The sequence below is a fragment of the Diadema antillarum genome, unplaced genomic scaffold, assembly GCF_040938485.1.
Source record: "Diadema antillarum isolate AM-2024a unplaced genomic scaffold, OU_Dant_1.0 seq00001321_RagTag, whole genome shotgun sequence".
NCBI classification, from domain to species: Eukaryota; Metazoa; Echinodermata; class Echinoidea; order Diadematoida; family Diadematidae; genus Diadema; species Diadema antillarum.
In genome coordinates, this window is record NW_027272092.1 from 821,436 (window position 1) to 844,445 (window position 23,010).

General features: G+C 38.0%; 1 protein-coding gene across 1 annotated transcript; it reads left to right on the forward strand.

Moving 5' to 3' along the window:
* Nucleotides 1–2,984: 2,984 nt before the first annotated feature.
* On the forward strand, nt 2,985–15,668 carry LOC139708238 (selenocysteine-specific elongation factor-like). Its single transcript, XM_071620208.1, has 11 exons — nt 2,985–3,017; nt 3,651–3,791; nt 4,402–4,579; nt 5,987–6,055; nt 7,053–7,142; nt 7,862–8,104; nt 8,670–8,728; nt 9,831–9,902; nt 10,567–10,723; nt 11,593–11,670; nt 15,102–15,668. Exons 1-11 carry the CDS (start codon nt 2,985–2,987, stop codon nt 15,242–15,244), a joined length of 1,263 nt encoding a protein of 420 aa, XP_071476309.1. The 3' UTR covers nt 15,245–15,668.
* Nucleotides 15,669–23,010: the final 7,342 nt, after the last annotated feature.

The window sequence follows — 23,010 nt, forward strand, 5'->3', positions numbered from 1 at the left end:
GTATAGCGCCTAAAAATCAATATGAAATCGCAAAAATTCCGCAATATGAAGACTTACAGGTGAAGATGTAATGTTGAAGACTGACTGCGTTCAACTTTTGGTTCTGGTAATAGTCCCTTTCTGCTCGGTTTGATGAGTTAAATGCGACTCGGTCGAGAGGAACTCGGGAGAACTACATCTTGTACAGTAAATGGATTTGAGATTTGTGCGCATGCGCTGGCCATCAAGTCGTGTAGCTTTGTGGCAAGGCCTTATCATACTGTTGGCAAACCCCTCTCGCTGTATATTGCGTTGCTTTCTGGGTGGGTGCGCGCGCGCACGCCTTGTCAGAAGGCTAAACGCATTGCGACTCCGCCAGCACATGAATATTTACGTGCGCAGTGTACTGCATACTGATTTCGAAAATGGTGAATGGGATGGGGAGCTAGGACTACGGACCCGTATATGGCCGTGAAAAAACGTTTTTTCAAGATCATTGGACCAATGTGAACAAGAACAAGGTGAACGAAGGGTATTAATTAGATAAGAATCTTATGTATACTATAAAAGTACGTTTTTTCCTCGTGATATTCGAAACCTACGGAGGTGCGAAAGTCTGTGACAGACTGTGTATGTTTTTCAAGCTTACCGATATAGCACTCTATTGACTCAGGACGCTCCCACAGTGTGTAACTGTGTATACGGAGCGTCCCGGGGTTAGTAAAAACACAGCATGATCCCTTGAAATCTTTTGTGAACGTGTCATGCTCGTGATGTAGGTTGAATCAGATGGTTTTCAAGCGAGGAACGCGTAGGACAGAGTGAAAGAGAAGGTAAAATCTATAGCAACAACATTAGTAACCACAGCAACAGAAATGCTTGTTAAAAGAAGAAATCCACTCCAACAAAACTTTGTCAATTTCATAAGAAAGAAACAAAATCCCCGCAGAATAGTGCAAGAATTATCAAATTCGGATAAGTGATATGGAAGTTATGACATTCTGAAATTTCCTCTTTTTTTTTTTCTTTTTCTTTTTCTTTTTTTTTTTTTTGGGGGGGGGGGGGAATACTTCCTGACCAGTCATTATGCCAGTCAGCAAGTTAATGATGCCATGCTCTCACAGTTCAGTCATATTCATTTCATACACAGAAATAGAATCTTGTATTTCAACTGTATGGATATAAAACTTGACTTAAAACCACCAAAACAAACAAACAAACAAACAAACAACAAACAAACAAACAAACAAATGATGTATTTTGGTATTGGAATGATGCTTTTACCTGTATTGGCTACAAATAAGATTTTTATCCCGAATTTCAAATACAACATACATGAACAATGAGGGGCATGGTATCATTATAACTCGCTCATTTTTGAATATTCATAAGGACTGGTCAAGAAATGTTTTCCGAAGAAATATGAAATTTCAGAAAGTCATATCTTCCTTATTTCTTATCTAATTTTTGGAAAGTTCTGTAGCGATTTTTCTATATATATCTCTTTCTTTTAGAGTAGTGCATATGACATACATGAGCGCGCTCGCGAACTTTTGACACGCAAGCACACACACACACACGCACACATGACACGATACATAATCTTACAGACTATACCACCTGTATGCAAATTTTCTTTCCCTTCATTTTTCCCCTCTCTTTTTAGCTTTTCTATCTATCTTCAGATTTCTTTGTTTTTTGGTATATTGTCATTTGTTTTGAGGTCACCATCGTAGTAGATTAAGCAGTTACTTTGCTTGTAGTGTCAGTTAGTTCCTTTGACTTCTTTCTTTTATTTATGTTCTTCGTCGGCAAGGCCAAGTTAATTTGTTGTAACATTTTATGAACAAGGAGGTGTCATAGAAAGAGTGGAATCTCTTCGCTGTTTGTGCACATTAATGCATAGGATCTACAACGTTCCAATAGTTCATGATATACTATGAGTGTATACATATTCAAATTTTATGCATATATCCCTTTTTGAGAATGGTTCTTCTTGATAACCTGAAAGCTTGCCCGATATTTGCCTGACATAGCAACAACTGATGTATGCAAACTGGTTTCCAAAGTATTGAAGAGTCTTTGGAAGGTACAGGATATAATAGCTTGTTCACTATTACCTCAGGAAACATTCATAATTTGAAAATGTGAGTAAAGTGCTCTATGTTTGGCATTCCACTATGGCTTTGATGGTCCATGCTCTAAGCCGCTCTTCCAAAGAGTTTGGATATGGCAACCAAAGAAGTGGTTCGTGTTGAAATCCTCTATGGTACTTGGGGAATATTGTACGGAATAAATCCTTCCAGGTTTTCTTTAAATATACAAGTGTATTTGTTATAAATGTCCAAGTATTATGTAACTTCTATAGTATGATTAAACTGTGTACAAAGTTTCAGAATCTTTACAAAATTTTCCCAGGCACAACTTGTACTGACCAGTGCATGTATCACACCCACAAGTGAGTCTGGACTTTGAACAGAATACAGTACCCTGGAGCATACAGGTACAGTGTAAACGTGGGAGGTCAAGGTTCATAATCACTTTACAGTGTACAATGTACATGCTGTACATATCGTACACAGTGTGTTCAAATGCAGGATGCATAATACAATATTCATACAACTTTGTACAATGTACATCCTGTGACGGTCTATGATTTAAACTTGTACCAAGATACCATACAGAGTAGTCCAGAGCTTACAATACTGTAAAACATGATATATTCGCGGCATGAATTTTTCGCGAATTGGAGCCGACGACCTTTCTTGCGGCATGAAATTTTCGCGAACTGGAACTGGTATTCAATGCATATAGTGTAGACAAGAACTTTCGCGTGCATTTTAATTTCGCGAATCTTCGCGCTCGCGAAATTCGCGAAATTAAAATGCATGCGAACATTTCTCGTTTTACAGTATCGCAGAGTCTATCTGATGGTATTTGCATCATGCCTCAGATTTCAGTCCTTGCATTAATTTATTGATGTTTTAGCAGTAGGAATGCTAATAATGCGAGAGGCATACATGTGGCTGTGTGGCCAGGTATAATGATAATAAATGTTATAATGTGAAGAACTTACGTAGCGTCAATTACATAAAGTTTCTATAACACACTTTACAAATAACGACACTAAATAAACAGACATTGACAATTAATTGTATTTTGAAAACCTCAATGGAGGTACCGGTAGTATAAATGATTAACATGTGAAAGAGATTGATAACTCATTCTGGTAATCACAGTATACTGCATGAACCAAAAATGTTTCCTGTTGTTGATCACTAAACCACAAACCAACATTCTTTGGAATATACATCAAAAACAATTTTAAGGTGACTACATTTGCATGTGGGCATTACAAACTTACTGTTTGAAACAATTGCAGTTGAAGTGCTTATTCCATTTCAAATGGATTCATGGTTGAAGATGAAACCTTTCCATCTTTTTTATGTGTGTGGATAATGGTAATTTTGTATGCTGTGAAGATGCATTCTTACCATTAATAAAGCGGGATATTATGCTTTTTTATGTCCCTGTCATTTTACTTTCAGCTTATTACAGACTGGAAAAATAAGGGACTTTATACTTCACAGTTTATCCCCCTTAATGACATGCCAAAGTCATGTGAAAGTACATGTAAATCACATTATTTTCCATTTCATTGGAACTTGCAGGAAATCAAACGACAGACGTATGTTCCTCAGCGAGACACCAGCGGTCCATTCCTCTGCGCTGTTGACCACTGCTTTGCCATCAGGGGTCAAGGGACTGTGATGACCGGCACCGTTCTGAATGGGACCGTGGCCATTAACAATGTGAGTTTGAGTCTGGCTGTTGTACACCTCACCTCAACTTCGTTAAGAATGCGACAAGAATTTTTAATTGCATTGATATCAATTATGGGCTTGCTTTCTTCAACTAGGATGAACCAAGTCGGCAGCAGTGCAGTTGAGATCATTTCGAATGTTTTGATGTTGCTTTCATTTTTTGAGAAAGCATCTACCTGCTGAGCAATGTGATCATCCATCAAACATGAAAGAGCATACACTATAGTTGAAATAGGAATATAAAGATTATTTTTAGAAAATTGGTTTTGAAATGCTAAGATATGTATAGGAAAGCAATCACAATAAAAGCTGGGACCCTTCTTTTATTAGGATCACTTTGTTTTGTTTTTGAAGATCTCGGCCATTGCAAAAACCGATTTTTATCAAGTAAACTATGAATTTTTCTCAGTAGTGTATGCCCTTTACCATTTCATAAAGTGTTTTCTAAATATTTTGAAAAAAGTTCAAAGCTGAATCTTCACCTCAACCCATACTATACCATCCCTTTAAAGTGCTAGTGGAGTTTGTCAATTGACCAGAGTAATTGTTATGCATGGTTTTTGGTTGTTGTTTTTTCCTTCAATGTTTGAACTCTCAGACGGTGGAGGTTCCGTCGTTGCAGATTACGAGAAAGGTCAAGTCTATGCAAATGTTTCGCAAAAGCGTCAGCACTGCCAGTCAGGGGGACAGAGTGGCCCTGTGTGTGACCCAGTTTGACCCCAAACTGCTGGAGAGGGGGCTGGTGTGCACCCCAGGGATTCTCCCCATCATCCATGGTAAGATGAAGCTGCTCCGAGAATAGGAATAGCTCTTGTAGCAGTTATCCAGTCATTGACATCAATTTCGATTATTTTCGCATTTCGTGAAATTTTTAAGTCTCGCTCTCAGAATCGGTCTTGAGACCACTCTACGAACAAAATGTCAGTAGAAACTTCTCATGCCATGTTTTGACTGTATGAATGAGTGTTTTAACAAGAAATGTGGACTTTATGTTCTGTCCCATTTAACAACTCACCCCTCCCCCCCCCCCCATCATACACTTGTATATGCACTGTGTGTGTGCTGAAAGATAGGAAAAAAGGCAGGAATTCCATGGGAAATCTGTGAAGTGTTGGTACTCTACATGTGGTGTCACAATTTTTGTTGTTGTTGTATTTTTCAGTAGGTACCTGGTAATTGTTTATTGACAAAAGGTCATTTACTTGTGACTCATTTCTTGCATTCTTTTTTTAATGATACGGCACTGATGCTATTGTGTTTCAGAAAGTACTATCCAGTGGCAGATCCAGACGGGGGTGCACTGGGTGTGTGTCCCCTCTTTATTTTTTGTTTAAAAAAAATTTGCCCCACTTTAATTTTGTAAAAGCGCCTCCCCTTTACAGAATTCCTGGATCTGCCCCTGCTATCAAACTGCTTTTTGAGCGTGTGTGTCAAGCATTTGGGAGTGGCTTATGATACTAGATACAGGGAAAGCAGTTTAATATGAAGGATGTAATCCACACAAGTTCTCTTGAGAGTATATGACACTTTGGTTATGTTGTGAAACTGTTTTTGATGATGTGAAACAGATTAATAGTGTAGAGTGTAATCTGATGACCATGTTTAGGTGTGATCACTACAACAGGTTTGGTTTGGATTCATTTCAGATTTCTGTGTGCTTTCTATGTCAGCTTCCTCTTTTGCAAACAAGAATGGTCACTGTTATTGCAGTTATGATAGATTAGCAGTTATGTTATACTGTGGCTGCCTACTTGGAAAAGTAGAAAAATCACATGAAAAATGCACCTATTGAAGATTGTGCGTATTGTGCATGAAAATTTGAAATGGAGGATGAACCTGATTTGAAACATTGATTAATTGAATGATTGATTTCAAGATTGAAGAGGTTAAATTATTATTAGTAAACAGTCATGGCCAGAATAATTTTTTTTTTGTTTTTGTGTGTGTGTGTGTGTGTGTGTGTGTGTTTTGATAATAGAAGCCAGTTTAGAAACATGGGTATACCTTGTACACATCTCTGAAAGATGTCCATATGCAATGTAGCAATTACCAGTTTACAAAAAGTTCTGGTGGTGAAGTTTTCCTCACTTGTATTGGATACAATTTGTTTACAGTAAAGAGGTCTTCAGATATGCTGAAATCGTTTCATGTTATTTTCATTCTGCATGTTGTTCCTATTTCAGCTGCCATTGTTTCTGTTCAAAGGATTCAGTACTTCAAAGGCACATGTCTCAACAAGTCCAAATTTCATGGTGAGGTGGTGTTTTTGTTTTTTTCGTTTGTTTTGTCTTGGCTTTTACTTCTTTACAAAGGGCAGTATATATATATGAATTTTTAGAATATATTTATAATTTTTTAGACTTAATCATTCATCTGCAATGTATTTGATATTGCTAAGATCATGATGGCAAATGTGTAGTGGAAGTAGTGTTTGCATCATTTTCCCTCTCTCACATTTGATATACCATGATATGGTGTATAATTGTTAGTTCTGATTGTAACTAAATATAAGTATCTGCTGATATCCATTGTAATGTTCTTCTCAAAAATGTTTGGAAGTGGTGATTCTAACATTGTAGAAAATTGTATATGACAACTGAAGCCTTGTATGTTCCAAAATAGTACAACATTATAACAGATCATCTGTTCTGCAGAAGATAGTTATGTAAATGTAATCCATGTGGCATGCGTGGGATTTGCATGCAGTTGATAATTGCGGTGTTTTTTGTTTGTTTCTGAGTTGTTGACACTAACCTGGGCCCTGTCACATAAAACTGTGGTAACTTCACAATTAATGGTAACTCTGAAATAATTGATAATCCTTTTCTCATTTCTTGGGTTTGTTGGCTCCCATTATTGTGACACTGGTCTGAAAAATACAAAGTTGCATTGGTGCACTGGTGAGGGTGCTCCAGTGTGACACTGGTATATAAAAGGTGCAAAGTTGAACGTATTTTTCTAGAGTGTAGGCCTATAATATATACATGTCACAGAGATGTGGGGACATCCAGCAATGTACCTTGAATTAAGTACATCAGGAATATCACTATGATCACATGTCGAAACAGATATATTTTATTCTATTTCAGTTTGTTACGCTCTATGTATTCTTCATGGAGAAATATTATGATTGATTGCAGATTTACCATTAGGCCTATTTGTTGTAGAGTTGGCATAGTTTAGGCAATGGAACTCAGCTACTTTTAATGTCACAGTGTTATATTTGACATCATATTAAATCTGTCACAGTTACCATGGGCCATGAGACAGTAATGGGCAAAGTGTCATTCTTTGGTCCTGCCCCTGGTCACAAGTACAAGTCACATGATGAAGCAACAGGTAAATAGTAGAGTCTAGATTTTTTTTTCTGCATTGTGCATTTTAAACCCATATGAACCCAATATCCCTGCACATGAATCATTGTAGGATTACTTATAAATGATAAGACCTGAATTCTGCACATTTTTCTGCAATATAGTTTATGCAGTCTAGCCTTAAGTACTGATGTAATACAGAAGTACATGTACATGTAGGTATATACTCATATCAAAATAATACTTTATGAAAAGCAATTCTATGACAATTTTTTTTTTGTACACCACCTTTGTGTGTGCGCGTGCTACCAGTGCTAATCTGCCTCACTTTCAAGTCCAATCTCTGCTACCTTTCTCTTCGCCTTTTTCAAAGACACTATTAAATGCTGTAAAGATTGTCAACAAATGGAGATCAGCATGAAGGCCATGCACCACTCCTGTTGAATAATGCAGTCAGTCACTTTGACCAACACATTCTAGGCCACTGGTGCAAAATGTATATATGCATTATTTTAGCTTCTTTGAGCAAATCAGAGCTCTGCTGGTTGATTGTAAATTATACTGCCAAACACTCGCTGTTGGCACAATTCAATAATTCAAAGGCATAGTTTGGACAGACCTCCAAAGGCTCTATTGCTAGGACTTTGCTAGTCCAGAGTGACGTACCCTCTGCTTGCTTCTCATGCAATCACTACAACCTTTGGCAAAAGCTACAGGGTCTTTCTCCTTCTCATTTGCATTCAGGCATTGATTTCGACGTTGAGTACACGTACCAGGAAGAGCTGTTGGCGTCAGACCCAGGTGAGCGGGGTTCCAACAAGGAGAACGTTCCGGGAGCGGCATGCGGCAGCCGGGCAGATGAGGAGAAGGATGGGGAAGAGAGGCCGGAGCTGCCTAACCAGCAGTGGGCTCTCCTGGAGCTGGAAAAGCCGGTGGCCTGCCCCAGGAATTGTCTCATCATTGGCTCCAAGCTGGACACTGACATTCATATCCTCAATGACACGGGATAACCTCCCTCTAGTCTGAAAATAACAGACTCTGATTTGACATTTGTTTGACCAGACATCATATTTATCCAGAATTCCTTTTATACCAAAAGGAAAAAAAAAACATGAATGAACGAAAGGAAGAATAAATGATAGACATATGATTGCCTCAGTCAAATATCGCAAGTGGTTCATATGTAGTTTGACTTTGCTTATGTTTCCAACTTCACGCTTGTGAGCAGTAAAGAGTTGACATGCAGTTTGAAGATTATTATGTAACATTTGCAGGCTTCAGAATTACTTTTTTTTTCAGTTGGTTTTGTAAAAGAGGAGGGGTAAAATGGGATTCATTGATAGTAAAGACACTTGAACGATAGGAAAAGATGGTTCTACTTTTTTATGTGTGTTCTCATGACACCAGTCTCTCAAACTATTGTGCTTCATGTTCTACATGTATTTATTCCAAGAGTAAGAGGGCACTCACACAAAATGAAACCCTCCTGAAAATAACAGCTTTTACAGTAGGTTCATGTATTTGCCTCAACGTTTCTTAACACTGCCCTCACATGCCAACAGCTGCCGACTAGCATTCCATGGTAAACTCCTGCACGCCATGACAGACAAGGTAAGAGGCCGATATCTACACAGTATAGCTTTATACCAGTTATGAGTGCAATTATACTTCTGTAAAATTATACTTGCTCCTCTTCTGTGTGTGACTGATGAATACATCTTTTTAGGAGAATGCTGTCAATGACAGAAAACAAAAGGAAGAAATAGAAATCTTAGTTTACACTGCTCTGCAATCATTAAGGAAATAATTTTTACTCCACTGGAAGTATGGATCATGATGGGTAGAGGCTGGTTCTTGAAGATTAACCCCCGTTGAGGAGGAGTCCGGAATATACTGGGGGCAAGTGTCTTTGGGAAATGTGTATTGCAGCAAAATTAGCCCATCCTCAATGGGTTAAGCAGTAAAGCCTTTGCAGACGGTGAGAAAGAGCTGCCTTTGTGTACATGTGGTATATTTCTAGATTGTTCCAAACATGATGGAGAATGTTGAGTTAAAAAAAAACCCTGGTGGAATTGACATTAGAAATTTGAATATGTGTGTTTTGCAAGGCCATTTGTTGCAGTGACCTTTCTCCATTTATGTAGTAGGCCCATCAATCAATTAACTGATGATAGGAACTGATGGAGTTACTGAATATGTTAAACTTATGTTTTCATTCACGACTGGACAAATAATTGATATGTAATTGTTCAAAAAGAAGATGAAATCTGACAAGCTCTGTGGGCATTTATCACTATATTGCAGTGCTCCTTATTTTTTTTTAATTTATGTTCATACATGTATTTCACATTTTCTCTACAACTATATCAATCTTCAACATTTTTTATTCAGAAAGGAATGTGTCAGCTGCAGGCTGCGTTCTCAACAACATTCCAGTTTGCAATATTTAAGTTTTCACTCATAAGATAGGTCGATTTTTTTTCTCACTTATGCTATTAGTCTTTGAGCAGTTCATGAAAAGTCACTTGAACAAATCTAAAATTACTCTGACTTGTACTGCAAGTTATATGATGCCCTTCCACAGTAGAAATGAGTTCAGTGTAGTAATATCTGACATCATCTCCGTTGTAATCTGCCGACAGCTGTTGCTGCAATCCAACTGAAAAGTAAATTTGTGCTATTTGGCTGTAAAGTCTTTATTTTTCTCTTCCAGAATTATGCAGAAACAGTCTTGCCAAAGCTGAAGATCTACAAGTTAAAGTCCAAGGGAGGAGTAGTAGACAGGGTGAGTGCAGGAATGTGTGGACAAGCACCCAACTTAACAACCAAATACACTGAGATGAAAATTACAGTGTAATATCAAGCTCTTATACACATATATGATTGTGTTATATAGATATAAGTTGTAATATGTTTCAATACAATGTTGCCAACTTGTTCCTGACCACATGTTTTAAGTTCACAGCCATCACCTTTCAGGGTACTGTAAAAGTGAAAATTTCACGGTGTGAAAATTTTTGCACAGTTCGCGCAATGTGCATCTATCGCAAAAATAAAAGCATGCAAATATTTTTGCTTCCTCTTTGTAGGCCTAGTACTACTACTAATTCATATTTTGTTTCTGCAGAGTTAAAAACACACAAAATATACCAAACGCAGCGGAGCACAAATGATTATTAAGCCGAAAATTTCTGCTTCTGCAGCACTGACATTATTTGAAAATTATCAAAATCTGTCACCTTGAAAGACTAATGAGTACTTGATGTTCTCAAGAATTGAGAAAATAACTGGATTATAGGTCTCAGTAAATTACTTAATGCAAATAAGGAAGTCATACACATCTGTAGTTGAAAAAAATGTGGAACTTTGAAAGTGGGGGAACTGTAGCTGTAACATATTTGTTATTAACGAGTGATGATGATGATGATGAGGGTCTGTCCTCAATTCAGATGACCGATGAGCATCACATCATCGGGCGGTCCATGTTTAAGAAGGAGACTAACCTGGAGAGATTCATCGGGCTGGTGGTCTACCTCTCTACCGGGGAGCTCGGCTTCATCGAGAGGGGGTTTGGACAAAGCGGCAAGTTTAGTGTCCACATCAGAGGTGAGCCACAAGGATATTTCATACGCTGGAAGTTCTGTGAAAACACATCAGCCAATTCACATTGAAAACATAGTTTTAATCGCATCCGCGGTTTAGATATAAATAATCCAAGGACTGAAACAAGTGTGCAGTAGGCATTCCTTTCACATGCACATATCAGTGCCCATTCATTATTAAATTTTGATGTCTATTGGTGTACGCAATCTGTCATTTGCGCTGATAATGTTTGCATAATCCATGGACTACATTTTATCATGTAGACTGCCTTTGTGAATTATAGCTAGCATTCAGTTTTATTTTGTCCATCATCTTTACACCAACTTCTATAAATGGTGTTTGTTTCTATTGTTTAATTCAATTCATGAGTGTCTTAATTTTGTTTAACTCCCATCTGTAAATAGTAGAGTATACAGGGACTCCTGCAAAAGTTGCCAAGAGAAAAAAACATACAACACTTCACAGGACAAATGTACATTTTTCTGCCCCCTTTCATTTGTTGCTCATTGTCAAGGAATAAAATTAGTGCAATACAAAGTACATGTAGTTTGTTATTAGAAAGCCTCATGAAAATGTATGTGCATGTTTTTGTGTATGATATGGATGTATGTATGAAGAACACGGTCTTTTGTGGTTAACTACATTTTACAATTAATAGCATCTTTCCTTACTTTGAACTGCAGTGAAAGCTGGGGATCCTGTTTTATGCACATTTTTGTGAAATTGTTGAGGTCACAGCCCATTATATTGGCTGTTTCTATGAGTAACTATTGACAAACTTTGTATTACATTACATATGTACATGTCAAAGTGTAAGTGTGTGTGGATACTGCCCTCACTGTTCTATCTTTGCCATGTGTTTGTCTGCACAGAGGGACTGAAGGAGGACACAGTTCAGATACTCAAAGCCATGGGAGGAAAGCAGAAAGGCAAGAAGGGTGCAAAAGCAAGTGAGTTCATGATTCTAGTCATTCTGTCTTCAAAGGACTGTACTTGCTGTATGTATCAAATGTGACCATGCATCACAAAACCAACAAGAAGTCGTCAGATATGGATTTTTAATTAAGGGCAGATTTATAAAGAGCAGACTCTAAGCTTTGAAATGATGAATAACTCAAATCAAATGGACTCCCCTAACCTATCCAAATGCTAGAAAGAAAGCACACACTCTGGAAAAGTGTGAACTGAGAAAAGAAGCTCTGAAGTACGTGGTCTATTCAAGCGCCTAATCTTTACCAAGCCATGCTAGCTGTGCAATGAAAGGGACAAAAGACAGGATGCATACCACCAGAGCAACAACAATGAATGGATTATCACATTAAGCTGAAGTTGAGCATGTTTTATTAACATATTCTGTCCATGATTAATGCCAACTTTCAAAGCAGTAGTGTTATCCTTTCAAAAGTTATTAGACTTGAAAATGATGAGTGTGTGAAGGATTTCAAGAAATAAAAAGGGGACTCTAAAGTAAGACATACCCAATCATTCTATTCTTCCCCATAGAAATGTTGTAGAAAAACTGCTGAAAACACACTTTCCCATCAATGTATAATGTAGAAGAAGGATAACTCTTTCAGAAAATATGACAAACTCAATATGTGACCGTGCACCTCAAAACGAACATAAAGTCGCACACACTGATTTTGCGTAAGGACTGAAAATAAGTGAAATGGGTCAACCTAGCCAACCTAACTTGACTTTCTGTCCCCGCCGAACGAGTTCGAGCAGGGGACTATGAAACGGGCTCCGTACGTGTGTGTGTCCGTGTGTCCGTCCGTCCGTCTGTCCATCCGTCCGTCTGTCCGTCCGTCCGTCCGTCTGTCTGTGCGTCCGTGTGTGATCAAAATGTTCAATTTGCTTCTTCTCTGTCATTTGTGAGCCAATTTTGATTCTGTTTGCTTTATATGATAGCACTACATAGGAGCTTTGAAACTTCTGCACAGAATTTCAGTTGTGACCTTTGACCTTGACCTTTGACCTATATTGTACATTTTGCTAAAAAATGCTACTCCTTCGCCATTTCTAACCTGATTTCGATTCCGTTTGCTTTATGTGTTGGCACTAGGTGAGGGCTTCAAAACTTCTACACAGAATTTTGACCTTTGATTTCTTTGACCTTTGACCTTGATTTTTGACCTATATTGTACATTGGCTACAAAATGCTACTCCTTCGCCATTTCTAACCCGATTTCGATTCCGTTTGCTTTATGTGATGGCACTAAGTGAGGGCTTTAAAACTTCTACACAGAATTTTGAAATTTGACTTCTTTGACCTTTGACCTTGATTTTTGACCTATATTGTACATTTTGCTAAAAAATGCTACTCCTTCGCCATTTCTAACCCGATTTCGATTCCGTTTGCTTTTGGTGATGGCACTAGGTGAGGGCTTCAAAACTTCTACACAGAATTTTGACCTTTGACTTCTTTGACCTTTGACCTTGATTTCTGACCTGCATTGTACATTTTGCTACAAAATGCTACTCCTTTGCCATTTCTAACCCAATTTCACTTCCGTTTGCTTTATGTGATGGCACTAGATGAGGGCTTCAAAATTTCTACACAGAATTTTGACCTTTGACTTCTTTGACCTTTGACCTTGATTTTTGACCTATATTGTACATTTTGCTACAAAATGCTACTCTTTCGCCATTTGTAACCCGATTTCGATTCCATTTGCTTTATGTGATGGCACTAGGTGAGGGCTTCAAAACTTCTACACAAAATTTTGACCTTTGACTTCTTTGACCTTTGACCTTGATTTTTGACCTATATTGTACATTTTGCTACAAAATGCTACTCTTTCGCCATTTGTAACCCGATTTCGATTCCATTTGCTTTATGTGATGGCACTATATAGGTGAGGGCTTCAAAACTTCTACACAGAATTTTGACCTTTGACTTCTTTGACCTTTGACCTTAATTTTTGACCTATATTGTACATTGGCTACAAAATGCTACTCCTTCGCCATTTCTAACCCGATTTCGATTCCGTTTGCTTTTTGTGATGGCACTAGGTGAGGGCTTCAAAGCTTCTACACAATTTTTTGACCTTTGACTTCTTTGACCTTTGACCTTGATTTTTGACCTATATTGTACATTTTGCTACTAAATGCTACTTCCGGCGGGGACATATTTTACGCACCGCGTAATTTCTACTTTTCCTTGTTCATATTTTCTGAAAGAGCGGGTCTTCTTTTACATTATGCTAAAATTTGGTATCATAAAACGGGCAGGAAAGTGTGTTTTTTAGCAGTTTATCTCGAACATTTTTGGTAGAATAGTGTGATTAGGTGTATCTTTAGAATCCCTTTTTCATTTCTGAAAAACCTTGTCCACGCTCTTCACTTTCAACTCTAATAACTTTTGAAAGGATACTGCTACTGCTTTGTAAGTTGGCATTAATTATGAACAGAATGTGTCAATGAGGCATGCTTAATTTCAGTTTAATCTGATAATCCCTTCATTGTTGTTACTCTGGTGGTTTACTTCCTGTTTTTTGTCCCATTCATCACACAGCCAGCACCGTTTGGTAAAGATTATGCGCTTGAATAGACACTGTACTTCAGAGCCTCTTTTCTCAGTTCACACTTTTCCTGAGTTTGTGCTTTCTTTCCAATATCTACACAGGTTAGGAGAGTCCATTTGATTTGAGTTATACATCATTTTAAAGCTTAAAGTCTGCTCTTTCAGAATATGGTCTTAACTAAAAATTCATGTCTGGCGACTTTTTGTTTGTTTTGAGGTGCAGGGTCACATATTGACTTGGTTGACCCATTTCACCTTTTTTTGAGTCCTCGCGTAAAATCAAGGGGTGTGACTTTTTGTTTTTTGTTTTGTGATGTACGGCCACAAATAGTAGAGCATGTCCATCCAGTTCAAGGTAGTGTTGGTGAACAAGTGAAGACAAGGTCATCGTGCATTGTAGGCATAAACAAAATTATTTCTATTCAGTTCCATTGTGTGCAGGCCATTCCATCTGTCGCATAAATACAGGTTTGCACTGGTAATTACTGTTGCAGTAGAATTTCATCCATGTGATCATTCACCTCTCAGAGGCAGATTCACAACAGGAATAAACCTGATGGTGTGGTGTCAGAATGCGCACATCTAAGTTAAGAGCTCAGTGTAAAATTGAATAATAAGCTAGTTTAGCAGTGATAAGAAATTGTTTGAAACAAGATGTAAAGCCTTGCTAATTTCTTATTTTTATGATTTAAAAGATCATGAAAATCTATATTACTGACATACAGCATTAAGTTGTTATTTTTGTCATTAAGTTGTTATTCTTGTTTGAGCCTGATATACTATAAAAAGGTCAACACTAATTGTGCACCATTTCCCTTTGTACCACCCATGGACCGACTTCACCCCACCCTCCAGAGGAAGAGAGTGAAGGGCAAGGCCAGGCCAAGGAGTCACATGTCGAGCATCAGCCAATCGGGATCAGCCTGGATTTCAAGCGATACATCTACGACCCGCTGAAACTGAATGTTCAGTGGGTGACTTCCAAGTATCAATATTAAAAAATAACGCTTTCAGCAACGCCTACATCCCTCAGAGATTCCAACAGTGATGAAAACTCATGAACAGAGATTTTATGCTGCCTCACCCCATTTGTGGCGGAAGCAAAATTTGCCATAGGACAGTGATGTAAGTCTCCATGTATTCACATTATCTTGAGCTCTTTATAGTGTTGCAGAGCATCATGAATTATGATTAACTTTGAGCGAATCAAATGATGGGATCAAAATTTTTGTCAAGCAGTTGTTTTTTTTTCGTTTCTCCTTCAACTCTTAGTAATTGATTCATCTGTGCAGGACACCAAATGCTCATTTTTCTTGGTTTATAAGTGGCGAAAGTTTTGTTGCAGATCACATCATGAACGAGTATTTGAACTGCTCAGTTAAAATTTGGAAAGTAGGAACAGTAAATCAAAAAAGTGGAGTTATCGGTCATGACATCAGTGGTTCCCATAGTGACCATCAACGGTTGTAGAAGTTGAAATGGTGTGTTCACAGGACAGAGGCCTTTTGGGAGTTTCTTTTACTATATACATGGTATGATTTGATGCACATGTACATTGTATGTGTACAAAGTTTGCAGGGTGTTTGGTGTTTGCAAACTTAGCAGCTTGTGACTGTATTGCCTAAAAAAAATGTAATATCTTCTCTAAGGTGGGAGATCAACAATGTTACTCTTGAAAAAGGATCATAATTTAGTCTCATTCCAACTGTGTGATTGTTGATCACATATTCAACCACGAGCAAAAGTGTCCCTATGTTTATCAATTTGTGGAATATACTCGTGGCATTATACAGGTGGAACTGATGGTGAGGCATTTGCTCCGGTAGTCTCCTGTCCATCAACGCATTTTATGGGTCATAGAGTACCAAAGTGATCATGTCACTCTTTTGTCATACATGTGATGTACATGTGGCTTTGTACTGGTTCCAAATGAGATCCTTCTACAATGCTTCGGGCAATGAGTGAGAACCGGGTAAAAGCATGGTTAGCAACCATTGTGTTCACAGATAATTGGGGCTGCATGAGGTTGTATAGAACTAGTTTACATGGCGACGAATTGTTGAGATGTCACACAACAGTACATTAATACTGTTAACAGCAGAAAGACCACAATGCTTATTGACTGCTTACACCAACAAGAAAAGGGCTTTCAATCCATTCTGATCCACATGGAGTCACAACTCCACGAGAAAAAATAAAAGGAAGTATGATAAGTAAAATATGAAGATATGACTGTGACTGCTTCATTGCCAACTTGCTGTTCATTTTTCTTTTTTCTTTTACTGTCTGAAATGGAAAGGATGCCCCCCCCCAAAAAAAAAGCCGTGAAATTGATTTGATATAAATGAAAGGTATTTCAACCTACATGTACGTTACAAAAGCAAATTTCTTCTCTTCTTGGCTGCAGTGATAACTACAGATCAGTGAAAGGACTTTCACATACCAGGGGCAAATCCAGTAATTCTGTAAAGATTAAAGGGGGCACACGCACCCCTCCCCCATTTTTTTCTATTTATTTCTTCTGTTTGAACAAAAATAAAGGGGGGGGGCAGCGCCCGGTGTGCTCCCCCTGGATCCACCACTGCATACCAAGTATTGCAGTGTGTAAATTTCATGCGAGTGATCAAATAAATTCAAGAGACCTAACAACCTACAGTAATATTGCTATCTTGTTATTGTGATCGGTGGGGTGTATATTGTCTGCATAGGACAGGAATTTACCAATCGCATTTGGAATTTAATCTGCCCTGAAGCTTTAAGCACTCGGTATGTAATATAATGTGCTTCTTGGGTACATCATGAACTCCACAAAGGCAGGAGTATACTATAGTTTAATGGGAGCCCTCACGCCCCCCCCCCCCTTGCATACACCCATGGTGCAGTGCATTCCCGTTATGAGGAACACGGTTATAACGAAATTACAGTTATAACGAAGTAAAAATTGGGGCCGTAACGTTATTCACTTTATGTATTTTTATTGTTTATTTGTTCGGTTATAACAATATTTCAATATAACGAAAAGAAAACTGCCGGTCCCGAGAACTTCGTTATAAGGGGAGTCCACTGTAGTAACACGCCGGGATGGACAATTGGTGTGTAATTCTGAAGTACATCAGAAACTCCCTAGAGCCAAGAGTATACCCTCACAAGACTAGTCCGAGTATACTTGTCCATGTGTCTGTGGGATGTGCATGTTGTAGCAAAATTAGCGTGTCTTCATTCAACGGGTTAATGGAGGCACAGCTCCATCACCACCTTTAAAACTTTTAAAAAAAAAATTCTACCTAGAATTCCTGCTGTAGGCATCTGCACCATGCCTGCAGTATGCCAAGCATTCTGCCAAAATATCTTCAGTTACTTCCTGATTTCAATTTTGCACTTGATGAGCACAACACAGGCCATTGTGGGACAGAAACATACTGTGTTAATTCAACCATCTTCCGTGCTCAACTGCTGAAAAATCATAAATTTCCCCTTGGCAATATATGTGCAATATCTGACATCTATGTATGCCTGTATCTGTAGGTGCAGTGAAGCATTTTTTTTTGTGTGGTATGTTTGCATAATAATGTTGTGAAAATGAAAAAAGAATAAAACCTCATAGATTTTAGTGCTCAATGTTTCTATCAAAGTACCTACTGAATATTTTGTTCTTTATACACATACTCTGAGATTTGGGCACTGGATGAAGAGATTCATGTATCGTGTTAAGTTGGAAATCCTTACAGTACAATCCTTTCAGTGTTTTTATGTCATATGTTGTTCACAAAGCTCCATGGAATGGAATTGTAGAAATAAAAGCTTCTTTTTATTCATAAAATGACTGGGTCACCTCTTCATTTGTAATATTGGAATGGTTGAAGGCCATCATAATAGCATCAATAGCATTACAAAGAGTTGTACATGGAACTTGATTTGTAATAGTGTACACACAAGGGAGAGTGTATTCTAGTCTTGTCACTTGTGCTGTATTAACCCATAAGACTAGTCCCGAGTATGCTTGGGCAGGTGTTTATGGATAATGAGTGTTAGGCCTATAGCAAAGTCAGCTTGTCTTCAACAGGTAAAGCAGTCCTCATGTAGCAAAGAATCTCCTTTACTTTTCCTTCCCATTATGTCTTTACTGAATTGAAAAATATCACTACACTCTTAAAAACTTTTTACAGCAGGGCCAGAAATTGCCCACATACCTGTACCTTTGCTGCCAATCACGTAGTGGAATCATGACAAAATTTATTGATCGAATCATCATTCTACTTCTTTCATGCCCACATGATATAGTGCTCATAAATATTCTGGATGACTGAAGGATGGAAAGCCATGTCATTACAGCAAACGGCATGTCCATTCATGTTTTCTTGCTGGCGTTCATTATATATCTGTAAAATTTTGGTTAGTTACTGCCATTGTTGTTGGCGTTGTCACTGCTATTGTAGTTGGCGTTGTCACTGCTATTGTAGTTGATTGATGTACATGTATGGTTCGAATGAGGGTAGCTGAGCATAATATGCAATACAAGTTGTATATAAGGTTCCATGACATTTGCTCCTACAACAATTTTGCTCGCATGAAATATCTGCACTCTACTAGGCCAAACATAAATTCTACTCACAAACATAACCCTAACCCTTATCCTAATCCTCACATCAAACTAATCTAAAACCCTACCACATCCCCAATTCAAACCCCACGTCCTTGGAGAAAATAAGAGCAATTGTCTCAGGAGCAAATGTTGTGTCACCGTATATGAAAGATAAGATTGAGAATAATTAGTTGACAAGAGTCAAAGCACTTTGAGACATTCTTTGCACTTTCATTGCAAGATGACCTTTATAGCCACACTGTTAATTTTCTGCCTTCATTTCACTGTATCTAATAGCTCATTACGCTACAGATAGAATGAAAATATATTGTAACCACATTTCCAAACAAAATATACAAAAATCTGATCATTGTAACAAAACATCCACCATGAGCAGCCTGATGGTTCGAGAAACCATTGACAAAACAAAACAATTAAAGAATGCCTCTATTTCATTATGAGACCAAAAACATTTCACATTATACTCGTGTGAGAATATTGACTTGAAAAAGAAGATCTTGCACAATCTTTGACAATCAAACTATACTGTATTCACAACACTCATACCAGATCCAAACACAAAGTTGGGCCCAGGAGCACTCCTGAAGTGCTTTGACTTGAATATGCCCCTCTGAGTCTGTTTGTATACAGAAATTTCCCACTCACCGTGACCACACGCGAAGTGGCTGAGAGGAGCATAAATGTTGTGGCGACTTTCCAGTGCGCAGAAACTTCTTGCACATAAACAGTATGCACAGCACTCGCTCACCACATGTCACTTCCGCAGCGGTCTAAATGTTGTAGTCTGTTTATACCGTGTTAAGAGTGTCTCAAGAGTGCTCCTGAACCTAGCCTCAGGTGGTGCATTAACTTTAGAGCACTCTTGGCAGGGTGCAATTGTCTGTTCATACAGAGCTTAGAGGGGTTTAATAAGGAGCACTCCCTGGAGTGCTCTCCTAAAGTGCCCTGGAAAATGAGGTCCTAGTCTGACAGACCAGGGCCCTGTTTTATGAAGAGTTAAAATTGATTATATAGTTGATTTCAAATGTAAGTCTATGGTAGCCTGTGTGGTAAGGAAATTTAAAATCGATTTTATCTTTTGATAAAACGGGGCCCTGGAGACTATGTAACTAATAGATTTACAGTTTTATGCAAACCTTCACAACAAGGGTTGTTCCTGATTCCCAGAAACCTTGCTCAAGGCTTGCCCCATAGCAACACAAACACAAACTGGATTTCTGGTATTGAAATGCAGATATACAGGTAGACTGAACAGCTAGTTACTACATGTCCAGAGGAAAATACCAAATGTCACAAAATACAATGGTGAATTAACTGTGGTGTACATCTTTTTTTTTTTTTCTTCATTAGCTGCTTTTGGCACCTTATTAGCTCCTTCCGACAACTGGTGAACATCCTCATTTATATACATTCAAAACAAGTCAACTCGACACAATTTCTCATGAAATGTGTAACATCACTACAACCTATATGCTATATGTGTAACTGTATATATCACATTTTGACACGTAATATGCATGACTTCAGGTTCTGTTGGGATTAGTGTAAGGTAAACAGACATAATATGGCGAATACATTATTGCAATAACATCATTAATTCTCCGTGTATCTATTTTATAGAGAATGTATACCACATGAAATCTTGCATCAGTAGAAGTGAACAAAAGCAGCAGAATTTTTACGAAGTTTCTATGAAGTATTAAAGACCGACATAAGTTCAAAGCCTATAGAATGTTAGGGGACATATGCAGACTGTGTTTAAAAAAAAATGTTTTAGTGGTGCAACTCTGAAGTCACTTGCTAGAGTAAATCTCCTGGATTAAAAAAATATCACCAAGTCACCTTATTTTCTTTGTGTTTCTTCACAAATTATCTCAGGCAGCGACAAAAAGAAAAGAAAAAGGGATTTCTTAAATTTTTTTTTTTGAGTAGTTTTGTAGAAAAGCAAGTGAATATTTGACACTTGATAATTGCAGAGCTTGTCTTTGGGATCAATATTGTGTGATGTCACACTACAGGTTTCTCCTGAAAATAAATAAATAAATGAAAAGTACAGGGCACTACAATGATGCAATGATATCACAAACCAGCAATTATTGAAAGTAATATGATATCACAAAACCAAATACCACACATCAGAAAGTAATATGAAGTATATACTGAAAGTCCTCATATCTAGAACAAAACAAGTCACCCTATATAATTTCAGCATCATGCATTGTACATCATCCTAATATCATGCGCAATGTGCTTTATCATGAATAGAGCCAATTTACACAGGTCAATATACTACTGTTACATACGAAAAGGCAAAAAAGGAATGAACATGAGTAAAACTAAACAGACATGGAAAGTCCTACACAATACTCCAGTTTCACGTTAAGTATGCTGGACACACAGTAGTGGCAATTTACAGCTGGTAATTGCTCGCTTTGTAGAACACAAAGCACAAACACAGATTGGAACTACATAACTCACTAAAAGACATTAAAAAAATTTACGAGGTTTACATGATTTCAAAAAGATTTATCATAATGTTGACAAAATACACTGTTCACAAAATACAAAATGAGAATATCAATGATGTTCTCTGGGCTCTTTGCCCATTTCACCGAAAGATCGGCTTGTATCTTGTTGTCGGGGATATGTTCCGCGGATACTATGTCTGGCTTCTCGGAATCCCCTCAGAGGAGATGTGTAAAAGTAAAAAAAAATGATTAAAAAAAACTCCTCTGGACTCCTCTTGCCCATGTGCTATAGCCAACAGTTTTTCTTTCTGATATATTAAAGAAAAACTTCAATGGGAATGCAGGTTTTACCATATCAGGCATGAACAAAGTATTTACATCAGTAAGTAAACATTTCACAGTAAGAATACAACATAAAAATGATCTTGAAAGACCTCTCTTTGATGGGAGACAATTCAGCTCTTCATATGGGGACAGTGTACACACCTTCTGGTCTTCCCATTTCACTCCATTTACATCAACTCTAAACCAACATTTACCTCACTTAGAGTGAATCTCATATATGCATCCATGTCAAAAAGTGAAATCTTGGGTTGATTTGAAGTGCCACAAATCCAACAGTCCACATGCTGTAGATCAGCAGTTGGCACACAATGATTTCACTGAATGTTAGATGTCCATGCCTCCATTTGACTGAATAAAGATGTAAGACAGGACTCTCAAAACATTATGAAAGTACAGTTGACCTTGCCTAAGTTCAATCTACATTGTATTTGGACTGAAGAAATAGCTTCGACTTACGAGGGATTGAAATCAATCGAATATAAAGAGAAGAGCACTTGAAAATACCTTCAACATTTGGGAGATTATTTGACTCGTGCGAGGTCGACTTTAAAAGCAAGGTTGACTGTACAATATGTGCCAGCGAATGTAGAATCAAATACATTCAAGTATATTCCTTTTATTTATTTTTTTTTGGAAAATCTACAACAAACATACATATATACATATACATGTAGGCAATCATTACACACTGAAAACATTGTCACAGTACCTAGCTTTTACTAGCCTTTTGACAAGGCCTCGTGGCTGAAGATTGAGACTAACTCGTCACATCGAGCACTGCGAGAAATGGGTGAACACGAGACGGAGCGGCGGAGCCACGAGGCCTTTTGAAACCTGGGTTTTTTTCCCTACCGCCTCCCGATGAAGGTGAATATGAATTATTCATATATTCACGAGTCAGATCACAGTTGGTATGCTAATGAGGACGTGTCAACACTGCGCTGGCAATGCAGGCAGCTATGGATGAGCGAACCGCCGACATGCATACTTATGCCTATTCATTAGATGCGACCGCGTGGTGAGCAATGTGGTCGCTGATTGGCCGCTACCCTTTTTGGTAGCAGAATCCGCGAGAAACAAGGCTCAAAATACGAAATTCATGTCAGGTTTCAAAAGGCCTCGCGTTCACCCGTGCTCTCGCAGTTAGTCTCTTTTTCAGCCACGAGGCCTTGCCAAAAGGCTAAGCTTTTACTTACATGTATGTTAACCACAGATAAATTTAACACTTCCCGAGGACATCTGTTGAGACTGACACCATAGTGGCAAACTATAAATCATACGTGTATATATGAGGAAGTCTGTTGCACAAACCTCAAAGAAATTAAATGATGGGGGGTATATAATTGCT